We start from the raw sequence: 21,902 nt of genomic DNA on the forward strand, positions 1-21,902 counted from the left end.
TTAAGAAACTAAAACACATCATCAAATGATATTAGATTAAATTTATTCATTTATATATGGACCCACACAATTTTTAAATTTTACTTTTGTGGCAATCAATAAATGAAAAAAATTTCAAAAAACATTTTGAGAGAAAGAGAAGGGCTTACTAGGCTTTTGCCCCTCAGTAAAAAGCTTTTGCTCTTTCACCTCACATGAGATTTGAAGAAAACTCCAGCTTTCTGGGACTGATCATCATATCTATAAACCTTGACATTAGAAAATACCTGAAATTAATGCAAATGAAGACAGTACAAAGCAAAGGACCCCAAACCAACAGCTGATTCCTGTTCACAACTATATACTAGAACAGTGAAGTGGACTGAATGCTAAAACATGAACAGTTTATGACCAAAATGACCCTATGATCAAGCCAAGGATACAGATACCACCAGCTAATTGAGAAAGTTGGCATCTTCTAACTCTCCCAGGTTGACATTACACCAGACTTTCACATGAGAAACTGAGCATAAGCGATAGCATCATCGAGATGTTGGTCCCACTGTTTAACGTCACACAAGTTTGGAAAGCAGAAGTTTGAAGAGTAAATCAAGTAGGTTTGTGTTTACGCTGCCATCTGCAGCCAAGCACGCATGAGTGAAGTGTAGAAAGCAGACAAGTGGTAATGTGTCAAACAGTATAAAAACGTGATTCAATAATGCAGGGGAAACGGAAAAAATTGCCCAGCCCGCTTACATATTTCAAAAATATTTATATGCTTATGATCGAATTTCCATATAGAAAGAATACTTTTATGATTTAACCTATAGGTTAACTTACAAAAAAAAAATATCCCTCAACTTTGTACTTTGTATAAAAAATAACCTTCAACTACCAAAAGTTTAAAAAATAACAGTAAAACTTTAAAAAAATGGTTCAAAAATATCATTGGTGCGGTCTTTTATTTCAAAAATATCGTCGAAATTTCATATTTAAAACAATAATGGGATTTTTTTCAAGAATATTTTTAAAACAAAAACTAATATTTCCATCCAAAACAACATCTTGGGTATTTTTTAACTCTCTTTAAAGTTCATATTTTTAAAATTGTAAGGTTGAAGAACATTTTTGACCCAAAGTACAAAGTTCTAGGTTATTTCGTATAATTTAGGTTAATCTATATGATTAGAAGTACAAACAACTGATTAATACAATCTAGACTAGAGTTTAGTACTGTTGTTAGAGTAAATTACTCTTTTGGCCCATCACGGCTTGTACTACAAATTAAATTAGCTAACAAAGATGCTCAGAAAGTTGTGATGAGATTTTTATAATAAAAAATGGTGATGTGTTATTTTTGTTATTAAAAATAAAACGAATAAATAAAAACTCTTCACTTTCCACTCCCTCCTTCCATCCTTCCTACCTAATACCTATCCCTCAATCTCTCCTCGTTCGACATCGCCGTTGTTGCTACATCACTACAAGCCTCGTCCAGAAATGCAAATGCTTCATTCCTAATCATTCCACATCACCATTTGGCGGCAGTGGCAAGAGAAGGCAGCAAAAATGGGTTGAAGAAGGGATAAAAAAAAAAATAGAAAATGAGGGGTTATGATTTCCTAAATCTATGGTAAAATTGCAAGATTTTGAGAGACCTAAACCTCCGGAACTAGAGTGTAACTTACCCTTGTTATCACAACATCACCAGTTTTGATAAACTACTTGTGCAATACATTGTAATGATATTTTATTTTATTTTAAGAAAATTATTATTTTTCTTTTCAACAACAAAAAAAGGGGGGGAATATGCCAGATTGAAAAGAAAAACACTCTACAAGATATAGCATGATCTTTCAACTCAACACATGAACTTCCAACAAGATGCAATAACCAATTTCCGATTTGTTTCACTGATTTGCAATTTTCAAAGTCGTTTCTTTTACAAGAACGCTTCATTAAAGTATAAAATAATAAAAAGGGTAAACAAGGAAAATCATCAAGCCACTGAAGGAGATTATTAGAAAAAGAAAAAAACAGGAGAAACTCTCCGATTAGATAAATAAAAGGACGGGGAAAACAAAAAATAATCCATATGAAAAAAGCACCGTTTTAGGAGCTCATAATCTACCTTGAGCACTAAGTGGCAGATAAAGTTTATTATGCCGTTGCTAGGAAAGGTACATGTCATAACTTCAAACAATAACATGGTTCAGATAATTTCAAAACAGACAAGGACCACAAATTGCAAAAATTTACAATCAATGAGCAGAGTCAAACAGAAAAAAGATATACTAGATGGAAAGAAAAAACAAGAAGGCTCGATATTCAAATTAGATTAATGAGTCAACAAGAAAGAAAGTAGGTACAACATGCAATGCAGACAAGAATACATGCAATGTAGACAAAAGAAAATACAATACCTTTCTATTGTTCTTCATAGTATGGTGGAGTTGACTGAACACACAATTCGTTATCGTCCCCGTCGTCGTCGTCGTCATCTTCTTCATCCACCCAGTTACTGGGGTGATGTTGGGACACAGGAGGACCATTTATATCAGACTTCTCTGAGAGCATTATGCAGCCGAACAGGAAAATGTTACTACTAGCAGCAGGTGTAACAAGATATGCTAGGTTAAGCAAATGACTAATGAGGTATCTACTACTGACCTTGACGTTCTCTTCCCTGATCCCTTCCCATAGAATGGTCACTACATTAAACAGTCGGGTAAACTTGGTCACTTATATCAATCCAAGAATTAGAAAAGGACTCTAAGGTGACTGCATTTACAAAGTGTAAGTTACACATAGTATGGTTGTTGGTTGTTGCACAGTGATGTGTCTCAACTTTCTAGTCACTTAATATGCACCAAGTGAAAACCCTGTGGTTCATTAATGTTTTGCATACTTTACTGGATTGTCGTCCACTTCTTTGGGTATTGTCTATTAGAGTTTCAGTTTAAAATATGCAATATACAAGTTCATGTTTTTCTCAGTGCTCACTTCTTCCAATAACTCACTAAAGAAATGAAGTTCTTTATTAAACATGAATTATTTATTTTTTAGTACGAATTGCTTTATTTTTTTAATATAGCTAGTGAAAGGACGGATATCAATATTCCATTTTACAAAACCTTTGTCCAGAGCAAAAGAACGAAAAAGGAAGAAATTTAGTCAGATAGGCTGAAGCTTCTAAATTTTAGCTCCTTTCCCATACTATGAATATTCTTGAAGGAAGTAGATGTTCAATCCTAACAGCAAAGATTGTGTCACTGTACCCAATTTTACTCAGTAAACTAACCTTTACGTATTGGTGCAAAATTCATCAAAACAGTAACAGACATCATCATATAAGAATCATAACCAAAGATCACTTCAAAACTGATCGATATTGGAAACAAGTTGCATTGTAAAGGATACCTAGCACGACCAACTCGGTCATTTTCTTGAGCACACCCAGCTTTTGAAATCTGTATTGTACCGATCCTTTGAATTTCCATTTGCTCGGAAGAACTCAAATTTCTCTCACCTTGTACCTGTCCTTCAGCACCGTTACCACTTCTTGGTGCACTTCCTGAAAATGAGTTGAAGAATGATTCAAGATACAAAACAGTTTATTTCTAAGAAATCCTATCTTGGATGAGAAATCCAATGAAAATGTGGTGGGGATACAAAAAAACTAGGTTTGAGCCTGAATAAAAATAATGACCTGAGAGGTCAGACCATATTCTGGTATGATCAGATGGATGCCCGGAGACATTAGGTCTAGATGCATCTTGTGCTTGTGCTTGGGAGCCAGCTCTGCGATCAGATTCACCATGCACACTAGCAGCCTCTTGTGGAGGCTGTGATCGGTCTCCCACATGGAGCTGTGATATAAGCATGGTAGCAAGTACAAGTGTAGCATCAAAGTTTGAACTGGAACCATCGTCCAGACCAAATTTCGGTGCCATTAGAATTGGCCTGCATCCAAATATGAAATCCTATCATATTAGATAACAAGAGTTAATTTTGTATTTCATTCAGAACCATAGTTACTAAGTTCTAACCAGAAAATTGAACGAAGTATTTTGAAGCTAAGTCAAGCAGTTAGAAGATCATCCGTGGTATTTTAGCACCATTGTGATAATTAGAAGTCGGAGGTCCTCAACTATTAAGGAAATTGAGAAAATGCTAAAAAGAAGATAAAAGAGGAAGCAAAAAGAATAAATAATAAAAAAAGGAGTCGGAGTTCTTACTCCCCAGCTTTCTCAAAATACAGGTGGATGTCAACTTCACAGCCCTCGCAAAAAGAAAGAAATGCCTGAAATTTGATGGTGAAAGTAGCTTAAAGAAAATGCCTTGACCACGAGTATCCAAGAAAGAGCTATGAATTAATAGTGCTTCCTATATATAGCTCCATTTCGTCAAAAATAACAACAATAACATCAAATTACCACAGACTACAGAGCATATAGAAGAAATGGCTGGTAGCACCACCAGAGGAGCAGCATTCTCAACTCTATAATGAAAATTGAATTCACAAGGGGAGATTCCAAAGGTTAAATCAAAGTACCTTCAATTCTTTTACTCCAAATGTTATGTCCACTGGATCTCCACTGTGAGAATAATGGACAAACTCTTCCATAGGATCTATCCAGAGTTGAGTATGGAGCAGTGTATCATTGTCTGCAGTTAAACAATGAAGCATAACCTAAATTTTGGTATATCCATGAAAAATATCAAGTTTTCAGGCATCAACATTTAAATGGAGTTTATTGAGAGGGAACTTATAGTAGAAAATATTAATTGATCTAGGCTTGCACGTATCATTTTATCACCTTTGGTTGGGTCTATGTAGCTTCTAAGCTCAACAGCCTTTCCTTCAATCTCACTTGCAGCTTCAGAAGGTAGCGAAGTTGGTTCTGTGGCAATAACAGTGATCTCCTGCAAGGATGACTGAAAATTAGAGAGTAATCTGTTCAGATCTCGAGGTCTCACAACTAATTCGCTTGGGAACTGCCTCCTGTCAAGAGACAAGTGTTGTATGTCTGGCTCAATGTTGCAAGAAATAAAGTATGTTTTCTTCATCCCTGCATACCAGATAATATTGGTGTATTTAAAGTTTATTTATCATAAAACCATATGGCCTAGTGGTATTAAAAACACAAAAGCATTTCGTAAGACCAAAGTTCCTTGTAGCTTTAATTTCACTCTTCATTTTTAGTTATCAGATGATTTATAATCAATGAATGTCAACACATTGGACCAACGTAAGTTAGACATCATTGGGGACATTTTTAAGTAGTCAGCGTCTGCATTTATCAATGATCTTAGATCATTTGAACATGGCTTTACACAAATGTGTTTGTATTCATAAAAACAGAACTGACCGTTGAAACATTCCAAACTCCATCGCACTTTCAATGCATCAGGATCTGGTAACTGGACTTTCAGATGGTCTATACTGGCAATTGGTGTTCTGAGAACAGAGCAAACAGCCTGGCATGCCATAATATGTAAGGATCGGAGCACAGTAAAGTACTGTTGGTGAGTGCAATACAACATAATATCGTGAGTGCAATATAACATAATATCATACATACCTTCAAAAGAACACTGCACTGCACTTGATTACCAGAAATGGCATAGTTATCAAAGAACCCAGTCTCAAATGTTATAGCTAGATAGGCAGACCGTGATGCATTGAGGGTGTAAAAGGCAAGCTGCACTTGATAGAAAATCAATTGGCTATAAGCTTGCTTTTTTCATATATTTGAGCCATGCATGCCCATGCCAAAACGATTTAACAAGCAAAGCAGGCTTCAAGATTTTAGCTATTTTACAATTTCACATCGCAAAGTTCACTCAATTTTCAGTCACAATAAAAAGTCCTTGTATAGGATGAAGGTTTGGGATATACTGGCTCAATGCTAACTAAACTTGCAGCTCCTGGCATATCGATGATAAGTTTTTCTATTTCAAAAGAAAGTTGATATTGAAAAAAAGCCATGGTTATGTGTAAGTTGTTAGGGTTCACGGAGATGACAAAGGAAAAAGAAAGAACTGGATGTGTTGATTACTAAAATTCACTGGGTTCTCTGGGGGGAGGAGATACCGAAAAATGGCAAGCAAACAATCCTGCAAGGACATTTTAAGGATAAGATGAGATCATTTCAAATGGTCAACATCAAATTGTTGAAAGAAGATGATGAGTTGTTTTTTCCACAGGTTTAGGCAGCTGGAGAAGGGAAAGTTTTTTGGCTAAATCTATCTCAGACGAAGGAGTAGGTCTTTTACAGGAACATATGATTCAGGAAGTTTCTGAATTTCTCAAAGCCTTTATTCAAAAGAAGTAGGACAAAGGTTTTCCGTGAGGAGGTGAGATGAGTCTTATAAGCCAAGATAGTAGCCTCTGCATCAATCCTAGAGTTTCTATGCGATACCTGTTATCTCTCTCTCACAGATTCCCAGTTCACTAGTAGAAGGAACCTCGGTGAAGGGTATTCCGGTTGGCTTTTCACCAACCAACGACATTTTACACGTTCAAAAGTTATTTTCACTCGAACTCACTAACCAGTGACCACGTTCTACAAGCATAGGCGACCTATAAATTGAATACAGAATCACTAGCTAAATTACAATTTCCAGAATTCGTCTAAACAGATACCGATATTTCCACCTAATCTTGGACTCATCAAAACATAGCACTACAATTAACCTTACAAACAACTAAACTGATCGATCAAACTAAATACGTCCGATGCGAAATATGTGAGAATCGCGGATGAAATTGTTGTAGGGAAACGGATTCGGAGGGGAAATGGAAAGAACAATGGAGCAAAAGGGAGAGATATGGAATACCTGCGATGGAGAAGCTTGGATGACGAGCTCGTTTCCGATGCGAGCAAGGCATGTGACTGAGCGAGCGAATGTCTTGAGAGCATTTCCGCTTAAACTAAACTCCATTGTTGTCACTCCCTCGCTGTCCGGTGACCGAACGAGAGAGAGAGAGAGAATCGCACCAGTTTTGTATTGGCGGGAAGAAGTAAAGAAGACCCCCCGAAGTTTCGAGGTCAGAGAATAATTAATTATGCGTTACTAATAGAATGAATTGTTATGTAGTTACGATGGGTATTTATAGACTTCGAAAACTTATGTTATATTTGTAATTTTTTAATATATAGTTATATATGTTAGTATTTTAAATCTAATTATTATAAAATACTGGCGAACAAACGGATATTTTTATCATTCATTGTAACATATATTGATTTTGATTGTAATATATGTAATTTAAATGTTGTATGTACGGGTGAAAACAACGTCTGTATGTATTTACACAATATTTGAGCGTATGAAAACTAAAATATAGTACAATGATGGTTGCAAACTACAGCCAACTAAATGAACTAAATATTATTTTTGAAATATTTGAGATTCGATTTTCATCCCCGTAATTGTTGAACTCAAAATAATAATAATTATTGTTATAATAATAGACAAAGTTACGTAAAATTACATTTGTAGTTATCGAATTTTGAAGAATAAGTGTATGTGTAATCCATGGATTTTCAAAATGCAACTTCTCGTTCATCAAGTTTTTTAAGATTAGTTGCATTTAGTTAGAAAGTTTTTAAAGCTTATATTTATAGTCGATAAGTTTTTTAAAAAACATGTTTAAAAAAGTGTTTGGAATGACTTTTTAAAATGATCGAACACGATTTAGATAAGAGGAAACAGTTAAAGATGATAGACAATACATTTTTTTAGAATGTTATTTGTAATTTTAAATGTCATTCAACAAGAACCCTTTAAACCTTTAAACATATTTCCTAATATTCATTAACTAACATCGTTGTTTGGTAATCATTTTGTTTTTTTATTGCTGTTCCTGAAAATTAAGCCTATAAACACTACTTTTACCTTAAAAATTTGTCCTTATTTTGTTATATACCATTTATTGGTATTTGGAAAATTTAAAATAAGTAGCTTTTCTAAAACTTATTTTTCATTTTTATTATAAGGCTATGAATTCAATCATTATAGTTAAGAAATATATAACACGGTGTAATAATCAAGAAAAAATAAGCATAATTTTAAAAAAGTAAAAACAAAATATGAAGGTACCGTACAGTAACTATTTCATTTTTTTAATTTAAATCTTTGAATTAGGTTCTATCTCTTTCCGATTTCTCACAATAATATTGATTTTTCTTTAAGTACAATTGTTGAAATTTTAAGTAATTCAAAAAACAAAAACAAATTTTTAAAAGCTATCTTGTTTAGTTTTCAAATATTTGTTTGGTCTTTTAAACCATCAATAAAAAGTAAACAGCAAACGGAGAATTTTAGAGGTGAAAAAAATGCATATAGACATGGTTTTCAAAAACAAAAACAAATATATAGTTACCAAACAAAGACAAAATAATTACCAAATATAACCTAAAAAAAATTACACTTGTTCAAATACACAGACTAAATACATAAGTTTCCTACTAAGTTACAATCACCATTTTCAAACTACCAATAGACCCTAAACAAAACATAACTCGACTCATGCAACCTATCAAATTGCAAATGGTTTTATTTTGATACTCTTACTCGCATATCCTTTAAAAGAATGACATGAAACTATAATTTTTTTCACAAATTTGATAGACAAAAGAAGTAGATAAATACAAAGGAATTAGATTCTCCATTACAAGACTATGGATATCAAGATGGGAATCTTCAATGACCAACAGAATAATATAAGTTTCTTTTCCTTGTAAAAGAAAAGGGAAAAAAACTCTTTGGAATTTGTAAGGAGGAGAATACCAAAGGAAATTTTAGTGGGTATTATTCTCCCTCTTTATTTTACATTTTTGTTAATATCTTATCATTACTTTTATCATTAGATATTGGTCCAACTCAAAATGAATCAAATCAAATCTGAGGGAAAAAAATGGAAAAGAACAATGAGCTTTAGAAAGTATTGGACTCGTTAAATCGTATATTTAGTTATTTGTCGTATTAACCTTAGTTGTCAACCATTGATACATTATCTATAATATCAATTAAATTTACGATCTAATGTCAATTAAATTAATGAGATCGTATAAATATCATTGCATATTGTAATCTAACAACATTTAAGGACCAATAATTCGAGAGCAATTAATGACATATAAATTTATCAAAATAAACCTAGTTGATTTGACGTAACACTCGAAGAGCATCTTAACTACATCTTCGCTTTAACAAAATGTAATTATTTTTTCTATGTATAGATGTAGCTCTCAAGTTCAACCGTTTGAAAATGTAGCATAAGCATAAGAAATATGTGTCGATATCAAAACAAAAGCCACCTGTACATTACATAATTACCCCTCTAAATACTCCTAAAAGAGTTAAAGACCTTGCACTTACGGTGTCCAATACGGTAATTTCGGAGCAAAAATTTAAGATTTCCTCACACAATTGAGCACCCATTCGGATTTTCATCACTGAATATCTCGAGCGAATCAGACGGTTGTGATGAATATGGCTCATAATCGGACGGAGGAGAATCAATCTCAGGTCGTACACCCGGATGCACGTACGCATAGGAATATTGTTGCGGCGTGGCGTAATATGATTCGCGCCGTGGCTGAGAACTCATGGCGTATGCTGTACTGTACCGCACTGAATAAACTGGGTGCGGAATGTAATGCGGTTGATACTGAGTCACATAGTGACGTGTAGGGCTCTCATTCACTACAATTGGAACCTGAACCGGACCGGCCATGGGCTGTGGACCGGTATCGGAGTGACCCGGATTTGGTTCGGACGGTGGCGCTCCATTTGCTGGAGGATCACCGGGAGCTTCACCGCTGGCATTTCCGCCGCCTCCTCCGCCGCTCTTCTTCTTCTTTTTCTTCTTCTTTTTCTTACCTGCACCGCCGACGGTCTGGCCATCACCGGTCGGTGCAGTACCAGCCTGTTTGGCTTGACTGTCGCCGCCGCCGTCGATGATCTTCCCAGTCGGGTCTCCATTTTTGGTCGGATCCTGTACTTCGAATTTGACCTTCTCTTTTTCGTCTTCATGGCCGCTGCTTTCGCCGGAGCTTTCGGAATCGCTGTGTTTTTCTTTCTTCTTCGACTTTCCTTTACTTTTTCCTTTTTCCGGCCACAGCTCCGCGTGCTTCCCTGTCTTCAACAATTTCTTTATCAAAGTTTCTGATTCGACGTTACCTTTCACAACAACTTTCTGTTGCTTTAAATCGATATCCGTTTCATATACTCCTGAAAAGTCACATTCATAATTAAACAGATATTCTCCAGTTCACGTTCCAAAGAAAAATCATGAAGAAATAACGATTCTACAAATAAATAGTAGATTAAATCCTAGCAAATAGAAAACAGCGAGTTACATAGAGAGAACAATAGAACAAACTGAAAAAAAACGCCATAAATTGCAAAAACCAGAATGTTAAAAACGCCACTGCAGATAGTAATGAAAAACTTCTTTGAATTCATTACGAAATGAATATTAACGAATTCGCAAAACAGAAAATCACAGTACGAACACAAACCGAGATAGATACAGGGGAAGGGGGGAAAAACATCGAAATTAACCTTCAATGTCCTTGAGAACTCGTTTAACTTTCCTCTTGCAGGCTTCGCAATGAATGGAGACTTTCAAAATCCACGTCTGGAAAACAAAACAAGAACATGACAAATTACACAGGCGTCAAGAAAAATGAAGGCATATAGTGAGAGGACGAAGAAGACGATGGAAAAATGGTTGGAGTACCTTGTAAATGAGAGGAGGCTCCAGATTTTCTTCAACTTCTTTGGGCTCAGGCTTGGGTTCTTGTTCTGCCATTAAAGGCACCGAAGGTTTGAGCTGCTCTGTTCTCGAGAGAGATTGTGGAGGATTAGATGCTTTTGAGGGTAATTCAAGCATTTCTTTTTGGAATGAATGGAGACACCATTGAAAGAGGAATAAGTGAAAATAATTTGAAAAAAGCAGTTTCTACGTAAAAGAAGAAGAATCGAATACTGAAATGAAGGCAATATTTGGTGGGAATATTGCTATTTGTGCTTGAGAACATTGTTTTTTACTTTTCAATTTATAACAATAAGTATAGTTGATCGCGTTGGATCGAGTGAGCTATTATAACCTACTCAATGTTTGACTTTTGATTTATAATACTCCATCTTTATAACTATTGTTACATCACGATTCGTTATAATAATATTATTTGAGGTAAATGACACAGTTGACAACATTAGGGATTTGATGTGTCGGTTAAGTTTTATTTCTTCTCGATTTTTCTACAATATGTGTTGCTCGATGCCTAGCTTAACATAATGTTAATCTGCAAATCGGTTGGTTTTTAGGATTCTTCCATTTTGGAATATGTTGAATGATTGAACTTCTAACTTTTTAAGTTGAATGTCTTTTTTTTTTGCTTATCGGTAAAGTTGAGATTGAAAAATAGAGTCGAATGACCAAATTGAAGTTCGTCAATTGGTGTTGATTTGAAATTTTTTTGCAAAAACAAAAAAAAGCTAACCAAATTGACCAACTAACAACTTAACTTGTATTTGTGGATGGTTAAAGTTGATTTGAACGTCTCACAATAATCGTTTCGATGGTCGTTTGGTCAAAATATCAACTTTGATCGATCAATGCTCATCGTTACTTACGAGTTCTTTTGCCCCTTTGAAGTGGAAAAAATCAACTAGTTATTCGTTAACTCTCATCTCTTTTGTTACACTGTTTCATACTTACACTAAAATAATCTACATCCGAAACATATAATGTTGTAACTCTATACTACAACAACCAACTCCCTAATATTACTTAAGTTTCAAGATATACTTTTGTAGCATTTTTTTTCTTCTTAATGTTATTTTTTTAGTATCTATAGTTTTTTTTTTATGAGAAGTTGTTATAAATTTTTAAAACAAGTTCAAACTATTTTCATTTTTAACAAAACATTTTAAACTGGCTACAGATAATTGGATAGTTTTTACTCTATTTCGTAAATATTTTCAATTTTATTTTTGTTATATTTGATTTTTTTTTTTTTTTTTATGTTTGAAAATGTCTCATTTTTTATTTTTCAAACGTCATACAATTACTCAAAACACTGAAAATAAATACCTTATGAAAATTTCAAGTCATTCTAAAATCGACGGGTTAAAAATCCAAAATTGAATAAGAACATATACACTAGCGTGGACTCTAAACGTTAAAAAGTAATGTTCTTTGTGCTTTTATTCCATCTTTATTTTATTTTATTTTTGTTAATATATTGCTACAAACATTATCACACGTTAAATCAATTCAAATATTGTAAAAAAACGAAAAAGAGAGGAGAAAAAGAAATCAATGGTCTTTAGAAATTGTTGGACCAAATAAATCCAAATTTTTGGCTATTTACTATATTAACCCTCATTGTCAACGATTTCTATGGTAGATAGCGTATTGTAAACCATCGTTTGAGGGGTAAATTTGTAATATGATATATGGAGAATCATGCTTGATGTAGAATGAGAGAAAAATCATGTTGTGATGTGATTAAAGAGTAAATTGGGCATATTTGGGAGTGTAAAAGCATATTTAGTGTGAACGTGACAAGTTTGATTTTAACGATTTAAATTCCGTTGTAAATCATGTATTGATATGTTGATATATGCGATATTTGTGTATAGTCGTGTGATGCGTTATGAGATTGAAATTGTTTAAATACACTAACAAAAGAAAAAAAAAATCATGTTGTAATTAGAACGATCAATATCAAACTCGTGGCAAAAAATCAAACAGTTACTTTTAATATCTTAATTTTAATGTTGTTAAAATGCGCCGTTTATATTGATTGCGTGCAAATTTTTAAATTTGTTGATGATATAATTGTATAGTACGGTAATTAAAATGAGTTTGTGTCGTTTATCTAGAGAATATTTGGCTCACCAGTTTGAGATAGAATAAATTGATGAAAATTATCAATCTAAAATGTTGATGGAGTTTAGTTAAATTGGTTTAAGCAACTCATTCTAACTAATCATCAGTCGGTCGAGACGGTTTTTCAAACATACCGCCACCAAACCGACTATGGTCGGTTTAACACTAAGAAATATATTTTTTAAAATTTATCAATTTATTAAATTTCCAAAGCAGATACCGACCGACCGCCCATCCCTTTCTTTCTCCAACCGACCAACATCGGTTTGGTTCATTGGTTCAAATTTTCAATCATCGCACTCACGCCCAACTTTAACTCATCCAACCAACTCATCTTAGTCAGCAAAAACTATCTTCGACAATAAAGTAATTTGATACAACGGTCTAAGTGTGTTGAGTTTTTGTCAAAATACCATAAAGGGTAATTTACCATACAATGGAATGTTCGAATAAATTATGAACTCCCAACGCTGAATAGGGAATCCACGTCTTTGATTCATAAACATCCAAATTTGTAAATAACTTTAAGCTTAAAATAGTAGCTCATACAATACTTTTGAGATAGATTTTACGTGTGATTGTATTAAAACGGCCACATAACAAAATTTTGTATGATTTTATGATTTTCACCATATATTAAAGTTTTTCCACGTAAATTATTGTGTTTCTCAATTTGTTGTTTTATTGTAATTGACATGTTATTTCTCTGTTTATTTGCAGGTCTTTTTCCATTCACTCAACACATGCTATCAAACCATTATGTTTGTAGTTTCATCAATTATAAGTATGTTATATGGTCGAAGCGTTGTCTAAAATGTCGTCTCATAAAATAACTATAGGAATAAGATGCAACGTCGCTAATCATAATGTATACTGTTCGCTATTTTGTTGGTTTGTTAGGAACTAATTAAGCACGTCCGTTGAGTTTTATGAACGTAGGAGATTTTTATTTGGATAAATTGGATAGAATTACCAGTTTTGACTCGTGGCAAACATTTGTCGACCATAGAATATGTTGATGGGAATGTAGGTAGCACAGACACATGAAATATAGAACACGTTCATCGAAGAGTCATGAATCAAACGGCAACATAGTCATTCTCATAAAGTAACGATTATTACTTCTTCAAAAGACGATGCAAAATATACGTGAAACCCAACAAACACGATTGAGAAAATACCACTAAATATGCAATAATTTAAACATTTCTTAGTTCATTTGTTTAAATGTTAAAAAAGTATCAAACCACGTGTTAGAAAGAAAAGATAAATTTTCATTTTTGATCCTAAATTTGAATGTCTTTAACAACATTAATTATAAACTTTAAATTTGATGGGCTTAAAATATTAATAAAATAGTATTTTAGATTTAGTTTTGAGGGATATTGTTTTGTCGTAAAACGACACCGTAAAGTAGCATACGGTTTAAACAATGAGAGAGGTCAAGGTTTCACTGTTAGCCGGATCAAAACTACGAAACGCTCCCAAAATTTTCCCACTTAAAATTTTCGCGCGCCACAGTGTACAAACGAACGAATTTGCTTCAAATTCCGACACTTGAGAATTTCCGGTTCAATCTATCGCCATAATCCGCTAATCTTCATTGTAATTTCCAAGCCGCATCAGAATTTCATCCGAATCAGCTACATTTCGGTATATCTCGGGCATCTTTCAATGTTCTTGCCATTTTTAACTGCATTCGACAAGCGTTTGTTTTAATCGTCATGTTTGATAGAAACGTTTGATGAATCTGATTGCTTGTCAAAACAGAATTAGGTTTATATGGGGTTTTTTCGAATTGTTTCAAATGATTGCATTAGTGATTGTATGATAATTGTATAGTTACTGCCGATTAGGATGCTTTATTTGTAGCGTTTTGTTGGGCAGTCGATTTTTTTGGTTGCTGTTGTAGATTGCCAATGAAAGGAATGTTTTGCAGTCTTGCGCTGGATTTAATAAAGTTTACATGTTGCAACTATATCATACCACGTCTTCAGCTGGATTGTAGGAGAGAAATACGGGGAAGGAAATCCCCACCATGCTTCAGCAAAGCGGAAAGAGAGCTCAGCCTCGGTTGGTTCCAATGCGACAGTCTACCATTCTGGATCACTTTTCTCTTACCAACAGAGGTAAACGAAGTAGGACTGAAGCTGAACCAGTTGTTCCATTTTCTGAACCAGAAGTGTCCCGTTATCCCGTGGAAGATACTCAGGAACGTCAAAGATGCGTCCTTCAAAATGAATCTGATTCCCATCTGATTGATGGGCCACAAGAACCAGATACCCTGTTAGACTGGGAGAAGAAATTGAATAGGGTTCTGAAAAAGCATTTTGGCTATCCGTTCTTGAAGAAGTTCCAAAAGGAAGCTCTAGAAGCATGGTTAAATCACCAAGATTGTCTGGTTCTTGCTGCAACTGGATCTGGTACACTTTGCTTCCTAGATTCTTCTTCCACATTTATGTGGTCGACATGTTAGAACTGCAGTGGATGGAAGGATAATTTCTCTTGCATTGTTTTTATTATTGTTTCAGGGAAATCTATCTGTTTTCAGATTCCGGCTTTATTGACAGGCAAGGTGGTGGTTGTTATTTCACCATTGATAAGCTTGATGCACGATCAATGCTTAAAACTGGCAAAGCATGGGGTTTCTGCCTGCTTTCTTGGATCTGGGCAAACTGATAGTTCCGTGGAAAAGAAAGCAATGGGAGGTGCATATAGCATCATCTATGTTTGCCCAGAGACAGTGTTAAGGTATTTTCCACGTAAAAGTCAATGGCTAATGTTGAAGGGATTATTTGTTCTCTTGCAATTATAATGAAAGCTGAAAGGTTAATCTTATTATTTGCAGATTGATTCAACCACTTCAAAAGTTGGCTGAAACTCGTGGAATTGCATTGTTTGCAATTGATGAAGTACACTGTGTTTCTAAATGGGGCCATGATTTTCGGCCTGACTACAGGTTCTTTTCTTCCCGGACTGGATAACTGTTTTTTTTTTTCCCTTTCCATTTATTGTTTTTCATCCATTTAGATCTCCTGGATAATGTTTATCTTGCACTGACAAAAAGTCTTAATTGCACAATGTGGGTCTGTTTTATATTTACCAACCTTACAGTAAATGACTAGAAGAGATTCTAAAATGACGGATGAAATTTGGAGTTATAAGTTCCTCTCTACTGATTTTTCAATTTATGAACCCATTTCTTTTTAACACACTACTGTGGATGAGCTTTTACAACTTCTTATTTTCATCGCCTCAAAATTGCAGGCGCTTGTCAATTTTGCGAGAGAATTTCAGCTCCTCAACTCTAAATTTTTCGAAATATAACGTGCCTTTGATGGCGTTGACTGCAACTGCCACAGTTCAAGTTCGAGAAGACATTTTAAAGTCATTATGTATGTCGAAGGAAACAAAGATCATTCTAACTTCATTTTTTAGACCTAATCTTCGCTTCTCTGTGAGTACCATATTTCCTTTTTTAGAAACTTATCCATTTTTTCATTCAAACAGCAATTAATCTGTAAGCCCTTTTTTGTTTTTCCCCCAAGTAAAGAAAACTTGGGTTTCCTATTCTTTTGGTCTTTTATTTTCTTTAAGTAATTGATATCTTACTGACTTTTGTTTATGCGTTGTTTAATGTACATCACACATTACGGTCAAACTTTAAATCCTTCTTCTCATTCTTGTTCCCATGGTCAAATCTTATTATTCATCTTCTCAGGTAAAACATAGTAGAACATCTTCACCATCCTCATATAGGAAGGATTTCAGCAACCTTATAGACGTGTATGCTGGAAATAGAGGATTGGGGAACAAGAAACAAACTATTATCTCTCACAAATCAGACAGTGTATTAGATTGCTCAACTGACGGTGGCTTATATGAGGCAGACAAAATCTCTCCAAATCACTTAGAGGACTCTGATGATTCTTACTCAGATAAAGATGATGAGGTAGATTCTTCAGAAGAGTGTTTACCAAGCCCCTCAAAAGAAAGGACAATGTCTGTTGAATACTTGGAAAACGAGGTTGATGTCTTTCAGAGTGTAGATGATTGGGATGGTACTGACATTATTTAAATGCTTGCCATTATTCTGAACTTTAGAAGCCTGTAGCAATGAGTGCGTGATCATGTATGAGCTTCAAAACAAACAAAAAATACTTAATTTGTAAACTGATTTTTTCACCTTGTGCAGTTGCATATGGGGAGTTTTGTGGGCAATTAGTTTGCGAGGACACTGATGTAGACACGGAGAAGATTAATCTGCTGGATAAAGCAGATGAAAAACAAAAAAGTAGTCAAGAGAGTTTGGATCAAGGGCCAACTATTATCTATGTTCCTACTAGAAAAGAAACTTTAAGCATCTCAAAGTTTCTTTGTCAATCTGGTGTGAAGGCTGCCGCTTACAATGCATCGGTTTGTTCCTAATACATGGTGCCAGGTTTATGAATCTGTCAAGTTGATGATTTTATTTTTGTGGTCCACCTACTGCACATCATGCGATTAAAAGTTTGTTTATTTTAGTTTCATCTCTTTTTTTTCAGACTTTCTTCACATTCATACCAGGGTTTGAAAGTGCTTTAGATGCCTTTTATCTTTGAAGTAGAAAAATTTTCATGCATCGCTAACTATTCGTTTTTATGTGTGACATAGTACTCCCTCGCCTTTAGTTCTTGCCAAGTATTAACTATGGAATGCTTATATTCTCTTACTTTATTTTACATGCAAAAATTTGATAATACTGTATTAAAATATTCTCTTTCTTTGAGCTGCCTACAGGTCTCAGAATAAAATTAAATGCAATTTTCTTTTTCTTTCCAGCTTCCAAAATCTCATTTAAGGATGGTTCACAAGGATTTTCACGAGAATAACGTAGAGGTCTGTTCTTTTCCTCTCAAATTTTGTTAACATTTCATTTTATTTTCCTGAATTGAAATAAGCAAGCAATTATTTAGAGCTCTATCTTCCGATTTAAGCATATGGCAGATAGGTTAAGTGGGCACATTTCCACTATGTGCGAATTACAAACATTTCTCAAAGTGATCAGTAGGTTTATGGTTAGCTTCTTCTAATAAGAACATAGTTGAGATTATACTGTATGTGTTCTAACCCCTCTGCATTTTTCTTTGGAGTACTGTCATTTGTACATTACAAGAGAAATCCTGCATAGCCTAATTGGCTAATACCCCCTTCCTGTAGAAAGGGAGAGATCTTTGGATTGAGGACCTTAGTGATAAACTGATCATTTACAGTGACTCAATGTTCACCAAAACTGGAGCTGTTATAATTTTTCTTTAGATTTGACCTTGTACATAACTTGGGATATGAATCATCTTTTAAACCTTACTATTTCCAGATTTTGATCAGTCTTTTAGCAGTTTAACCAAAGCTGGCGATCTTACATAATTTCCGTTCAATTATATTAATAGGAATGAGTATGTGTGTGTGTGTATATATTCTTTTTGGAATGTTGTGTCATCAAAACAAATATTGATTGGGGAGCTATTCGCTAAGGAATTTTATTTTTTTCCCATTCATTTGTTATTAAAATGAAGTTAAGTCTCCAATTTAATTTCTTAGCAACACAACATCTGCATTCCAGTTCTTTGAAAGTTTGGTACTTTATGAATTCACTAGAGATTTTATTTTGTTTTTTTAAGGAATTTTTTTTTTTTACTATTTGTTGACATCTTCTCTATTCTCTAGGTTGTAGTTGCAACAATAGCATTTGGAATGGGGATTGACAAGTCAAACGTCCGAAGAATTATTCACTACGGTTGGCCACAGGTGAGCACTCAATTTACAAATGTACTAGATATAATAATTCTTTGTTAGCATGCTTATTTTTGCTGTTCAAAAAGCAGAAAACTTTTGTAATTAGTTTGTTTGCACACAGGTATCTAACTGTGGTCTGCCTAGCCAAATTCGTGCAAGCATTCTAATCTGACCTTTTCTGGGTCATATTATTGCCACTTGTTATCTTACAAGACTTTTTAACTACTGCTTTTGTTTTAGAGTTTGGAAGCTTATTATCAAGAAGCTGGTCGTGCCGGAAGGGATGGAAAATTGGCAGATTGCAGTAAGTTCATTAACATTTTGAAACTATTCTCAACTGTTTAGATTAAAGCAAGAAATAATTGATCTCGATTTCTAAACTTTAGTTTTTTGGGATTAGTATGTGTCATGACATTACATGCATTAGAAGGATTCCACGGGTCTTTATTTATATCCTTAAACCATCCTGTAACAATGTTTATAGTTTGTGTTCACTTATTAAAGTAAAATTTGATCCTCCAACCATGGAAGGAGACCATCGAGAATTAGTTTAGAAACAAATATCGTAATATTTTGATTTATTCAATATATTATTAGCTTGCTAATACAAGGTGCAAAGGTGTGTGGAAATTGTGGCTTCTTAAGAATTCTATTTTCCATCACGTGATAGTTCCTTTTGGGACTTCTTTTTTATTTTATTTGGTTTTATCTCGCTACTGTTTCTTGATTTGGATACTGCCTATGCCGATGGATTTTTCTGACTATTGTGATACTACTACGTAATACTTAGGCTTAATACAGTTCCACTAACTTGGGACAATCTTTTGACATCTCCCCCCTCTGTAATACAGTTCTATATGCAAATCTGACAAGAATACCATCCCTTTTGCCAAGTCGAAGAAGTGAAGAACAAACTAATCAAGCAAATAGAATGTTATCTGATTGCTTCAGGTATGTACTTCTCTTTGCAGTTTTACTTTCACCCCAAAATTGGTATTTGATCAGAGGTGATTCTATTTTTCACATCCACGCAGATACGGGATGAACACTTCAAATTGTCGAGCACAGAAGCTAGTGGAGTACTTTGGTGAAATTTTTGATCGCGAGAAGTGTCTAATGTATGCAACACTTCTTTCAACTTTAAAGTCAGTTCCAGTTTACTTTCTGGATAAAACTGTTCAAAGTTTGGTTTTTTCTTCGTAAATATATTTGCTAAAACAACCCATTGTAACATCTCATAAGTCATACACATGCAACTTGACGAGACTTTACTTCTCCCACATTCGTTGATGGAAGTTTTTTGTAGGTGTGATGTTTGTGTGAAGGGACCTCCAAATATGCAGAATTTGAAGGAGGAATCAGATATATTAATGCAGGCCATTGCTGCATATGTAAGTATTTTGATATATACGTATATATCTTATACTTTGATATATACATATATATATTATTTAGTTTGCTGTTTGCTGATTGTGGTTTTGTCCAACTTCTCTCTCTTTTTGTTTTTCAAACTCTACGTATGTATATAGTTCTGAAACTTATGGTTTGCAGTTTAATCTTTGTTTTTTTGTGTTCGAGAAGTTCCATACAAGACATTGGATGATTTCACAATCTCATTATACTGTTTCCAAATATACTCATAATAAGCTGGTGTTCGATTGCACGTACAGCAATATTTAGAGGAAGCGTCGTACGATGATTTCTCATACAGCGATGTCAAACAGAGATTCAGGGAGAAATCAAATTTGAGGTTCTTTGTCAGCAAAGTAAGAGAGCAGGTGATGCTAGTTACCCTGTTTGCATTTTTATGTTTGGTTTGCAATATTAAATGTTAAACTGCTCTTCAAGATTCCAAATTGATGCCAGTTTGATAATTTACATTAAACGGGTGTGCACTATGCAGACCCTCAAATTTGCAGCAACTGATATCCTCTGGTGGCGAGGTCTTGCAAGAATCCTGGAATGCAAAGGTTATTTGAAAGAAGGAGATAACAAGGTATTGGAATCAACAATTGTAATTTTTGTTCAGTTAAGAATAATTCTCGTCTTGTGCTTTAAATACATGTGTCTATAGGCATTATTTAGGTCCGTTTTAATTGATTGAAGATTTTTTTCAAAAAAAATTAATTTTTATTCAAACTGTTTTGATGAAAGTGGTTTAAAATAAGTTTTTGAATGGGTGCTCTAATTTTTCCTAAACTAACTTATCTTTTAAATTAAACCCCAAATACACCATTACATGGTTGTATTAATTATCATATAAAAAATTATTTCACTCCTTTTATCTCTAAACGTTTTGCCATCATTTTAGTATAAAGAGATAGGAGAATCTGAACCTTCGACCTCAACATAACGTGTGAATGCTAATCATCAATATGATATCCTCATATTTGCTCTTTTTTACTTGTTTCCTGCTATTTTCATGCACATTCTAAGCATGAATTTTTGTACAGATCCATGTTCAGATAAAATTCCCTGAGCTTACCAAGTTGGGATTGGAGTTTCTATCAAGAAGTGACCAAACGTTCAACGTTTACCCTGAATCAGACATGCTTCTCTCTCTGGCCAAACCTAAATCCTTCTCTTCCTTCTCGGAATGGGGCAAAGGCTGGGCTGATCCCGCCATACGTCGTGAACGACTCAAACGTCGGAGACATTTTGTTGACAAGTCACAAGGACCACGGTCACGGTCACGGAAGCCAAGAAAAAGGAAATCTAGTAAACACAATTTTGATTTGAAAACGGTTCGAGGTAGATTAACTGCTAAATTGTCGACAAAGAATTTGTAAGTTCAAAATTTTCGGTCTCCATGTTCATAATCTTCAAGAGATATTTATCCTTTGATATGAATTCTATCAAAATGAGTGATTATTGGCTATTTTTTTTAGCTTTACTTCATTAGTTAAATGAAAAGGGGGATTTAAGGAGTGAAAGTGAGCCAAATAGATGAACATTACATTTTCTTTATTGAAACGAGCTAGTTGGAAACTATTTCGGAAAAATGATTCTTATTTTTTGCTGTTTGTCGTGATGCAAGAGGATATTTGACCAAAAGTTAAAAGGATAGTTAAGGTCAAGTATTTTATTTGAGAAATAAGTCACTTCGTAAAAAAATGAAATCATAACTACACAAAATAGTTTTTCAAGTATATTTTAAACTCTTTTTAATGAGTTTTTTTACCCGAACTTTTTTCTTGCGATAATCATGCGTCTCTTCAACAAACGAATTTGT

General features: G+C 34.2%; 3 protein-coding genes across 12 annotated transcripts; 1 reads left to right on the top strand and 2 right to left on the bottom strand.

The window, feature by feature from the left end:
* On the bottom strand, positions 1-7,052 carry LOC103494672 (uncharacterized). Of its 7 annotated transcripts, none has more exons than XR_007820972.1 (12): positions 6,823-7,050; positions 5,565-5,684; positions 5,352-5,460; positions 4,800-5,051; positions 4,535-4,647; positions 4,218-4,282; positions 3,689-3,942; positions 3,400-3,553; positions 2,650-2,690; positions 2,403-2,546; positions 432-541; positions 1-240 (listed from the first exon to the last, which is right to left on the bottom strand). XR_007820972.1 is itself a non-coding variant. In XM_008455989.3 (11 exons), exons 1-10 carry the CDS (start codon positions 6,925-6,927, stop codon positions 2,407-2,409), a joined length of 1,353 nt encoding a protein of 450 aa, XP_008454211.2. In that variant the 5' UTR covers positions 6,928-7,052; the 3' UTR covers positions 1-541; positions 2,403-2,406. The 7 variants fall into 7 exon arrangements, 4 of the variants coding, with proteins under 4 accessions (XP_008454211.2, XP_008454195.2, XP_008454219.2 ...); XR_538694.3 differs by having other exon boundaries at positions 432-616; XR_538693.3 differs by having other exon boundaries at positions 1-248; positions 432-616.
* A 2,144-nt stretch (positions 7,053-9,196) lies between these two features.
* LOC103494708 (heavy metal-associated isoprenylated plant protein 36) lies at positions 9,197-10,981 on the bottom strand. Its single transcript, XM_008456027.3, has 3 exons — positions 10,736-10,981; positions 10,558-10,633; positions 9,197-10,224 (listed from the first exon to the last, which is right to left on the bottom strand). Exons 1-3 carry the CDS (start codon positions 10,886-10,888, stop codon positions 9,413-9,415), a joined length of 1,041 nt encoding a protein of 346 aa, XP_008454249.2. The 5' UTR covers positions 10,889-10,981; the 3' UTR covers positions 9,197-9,412.
* Positions 10,982-14,341: 3,360 nt separating this feature from the next.
* LOC103494714 (ATP-dependent DNA helicase Q-like SIM) lies at positions 14,342-21,548 on the top strand. 4 transcript variants are annotated; one of them, XM_008456039.3, is made up of 16 exons: positions 14,343-14,548; positions 14,835-15,318; positions 15,427-15,646; positions 15,744-15,854; positions 16,163-16,352; positions 16,617-16,956; positions 17,091-17,311; positions 17,717-17,773; positions 18,602-18,682; positions 18,911-18,974; positions 19,522-19,621; positions 19,705-19,788; positions 19,977-20,061; positions 20,341-20,448; positions 20,574-20,666; positions 21,124-21,548. In XM_008456039.3, exons 2-16 carry the CDS (start codon positions 14,934-14,936, stop codon positions 21,457-21,459), a joined length of 2,475 nt encoding a protein of 824 aa, XP_008454261.2. In that variant the 5' UTR covers positions 14,343-14,548; positions 14,835-14,933; the 3' UTR covers positions 21,460-21,548. The 4 variants fall into 4 exon arrangements, 3 of the variants coding, with proteins under 3 accessions (XP_008454261.2, XP_008454270.2, XP_050940644.1); XM_008456048.3 differs by having other exon boundaries at positions 14,893-15,318; XM_051084687.1 differs by having other exon boundaries at positions 14,904-15,318.
* Positions 21,549-21,902: the final 354 nt, after the last annotated feature.

This window comes from Cucumis melo, chromosome 5 (genome assembly GCF_025177605.1).
Source record: "Cucumis melo cultivar AY chromosome 5, USDA_Cmelo_AY_1.0, whole genome shotgun sequence".
NCBI classification, from domain to species: Eukaryota; Viridiplantae; Streptophyta; class Magnoliopsida; order Cucurbitales; family Cucurbitaceae; genus Cucumis; species Cucumis melo.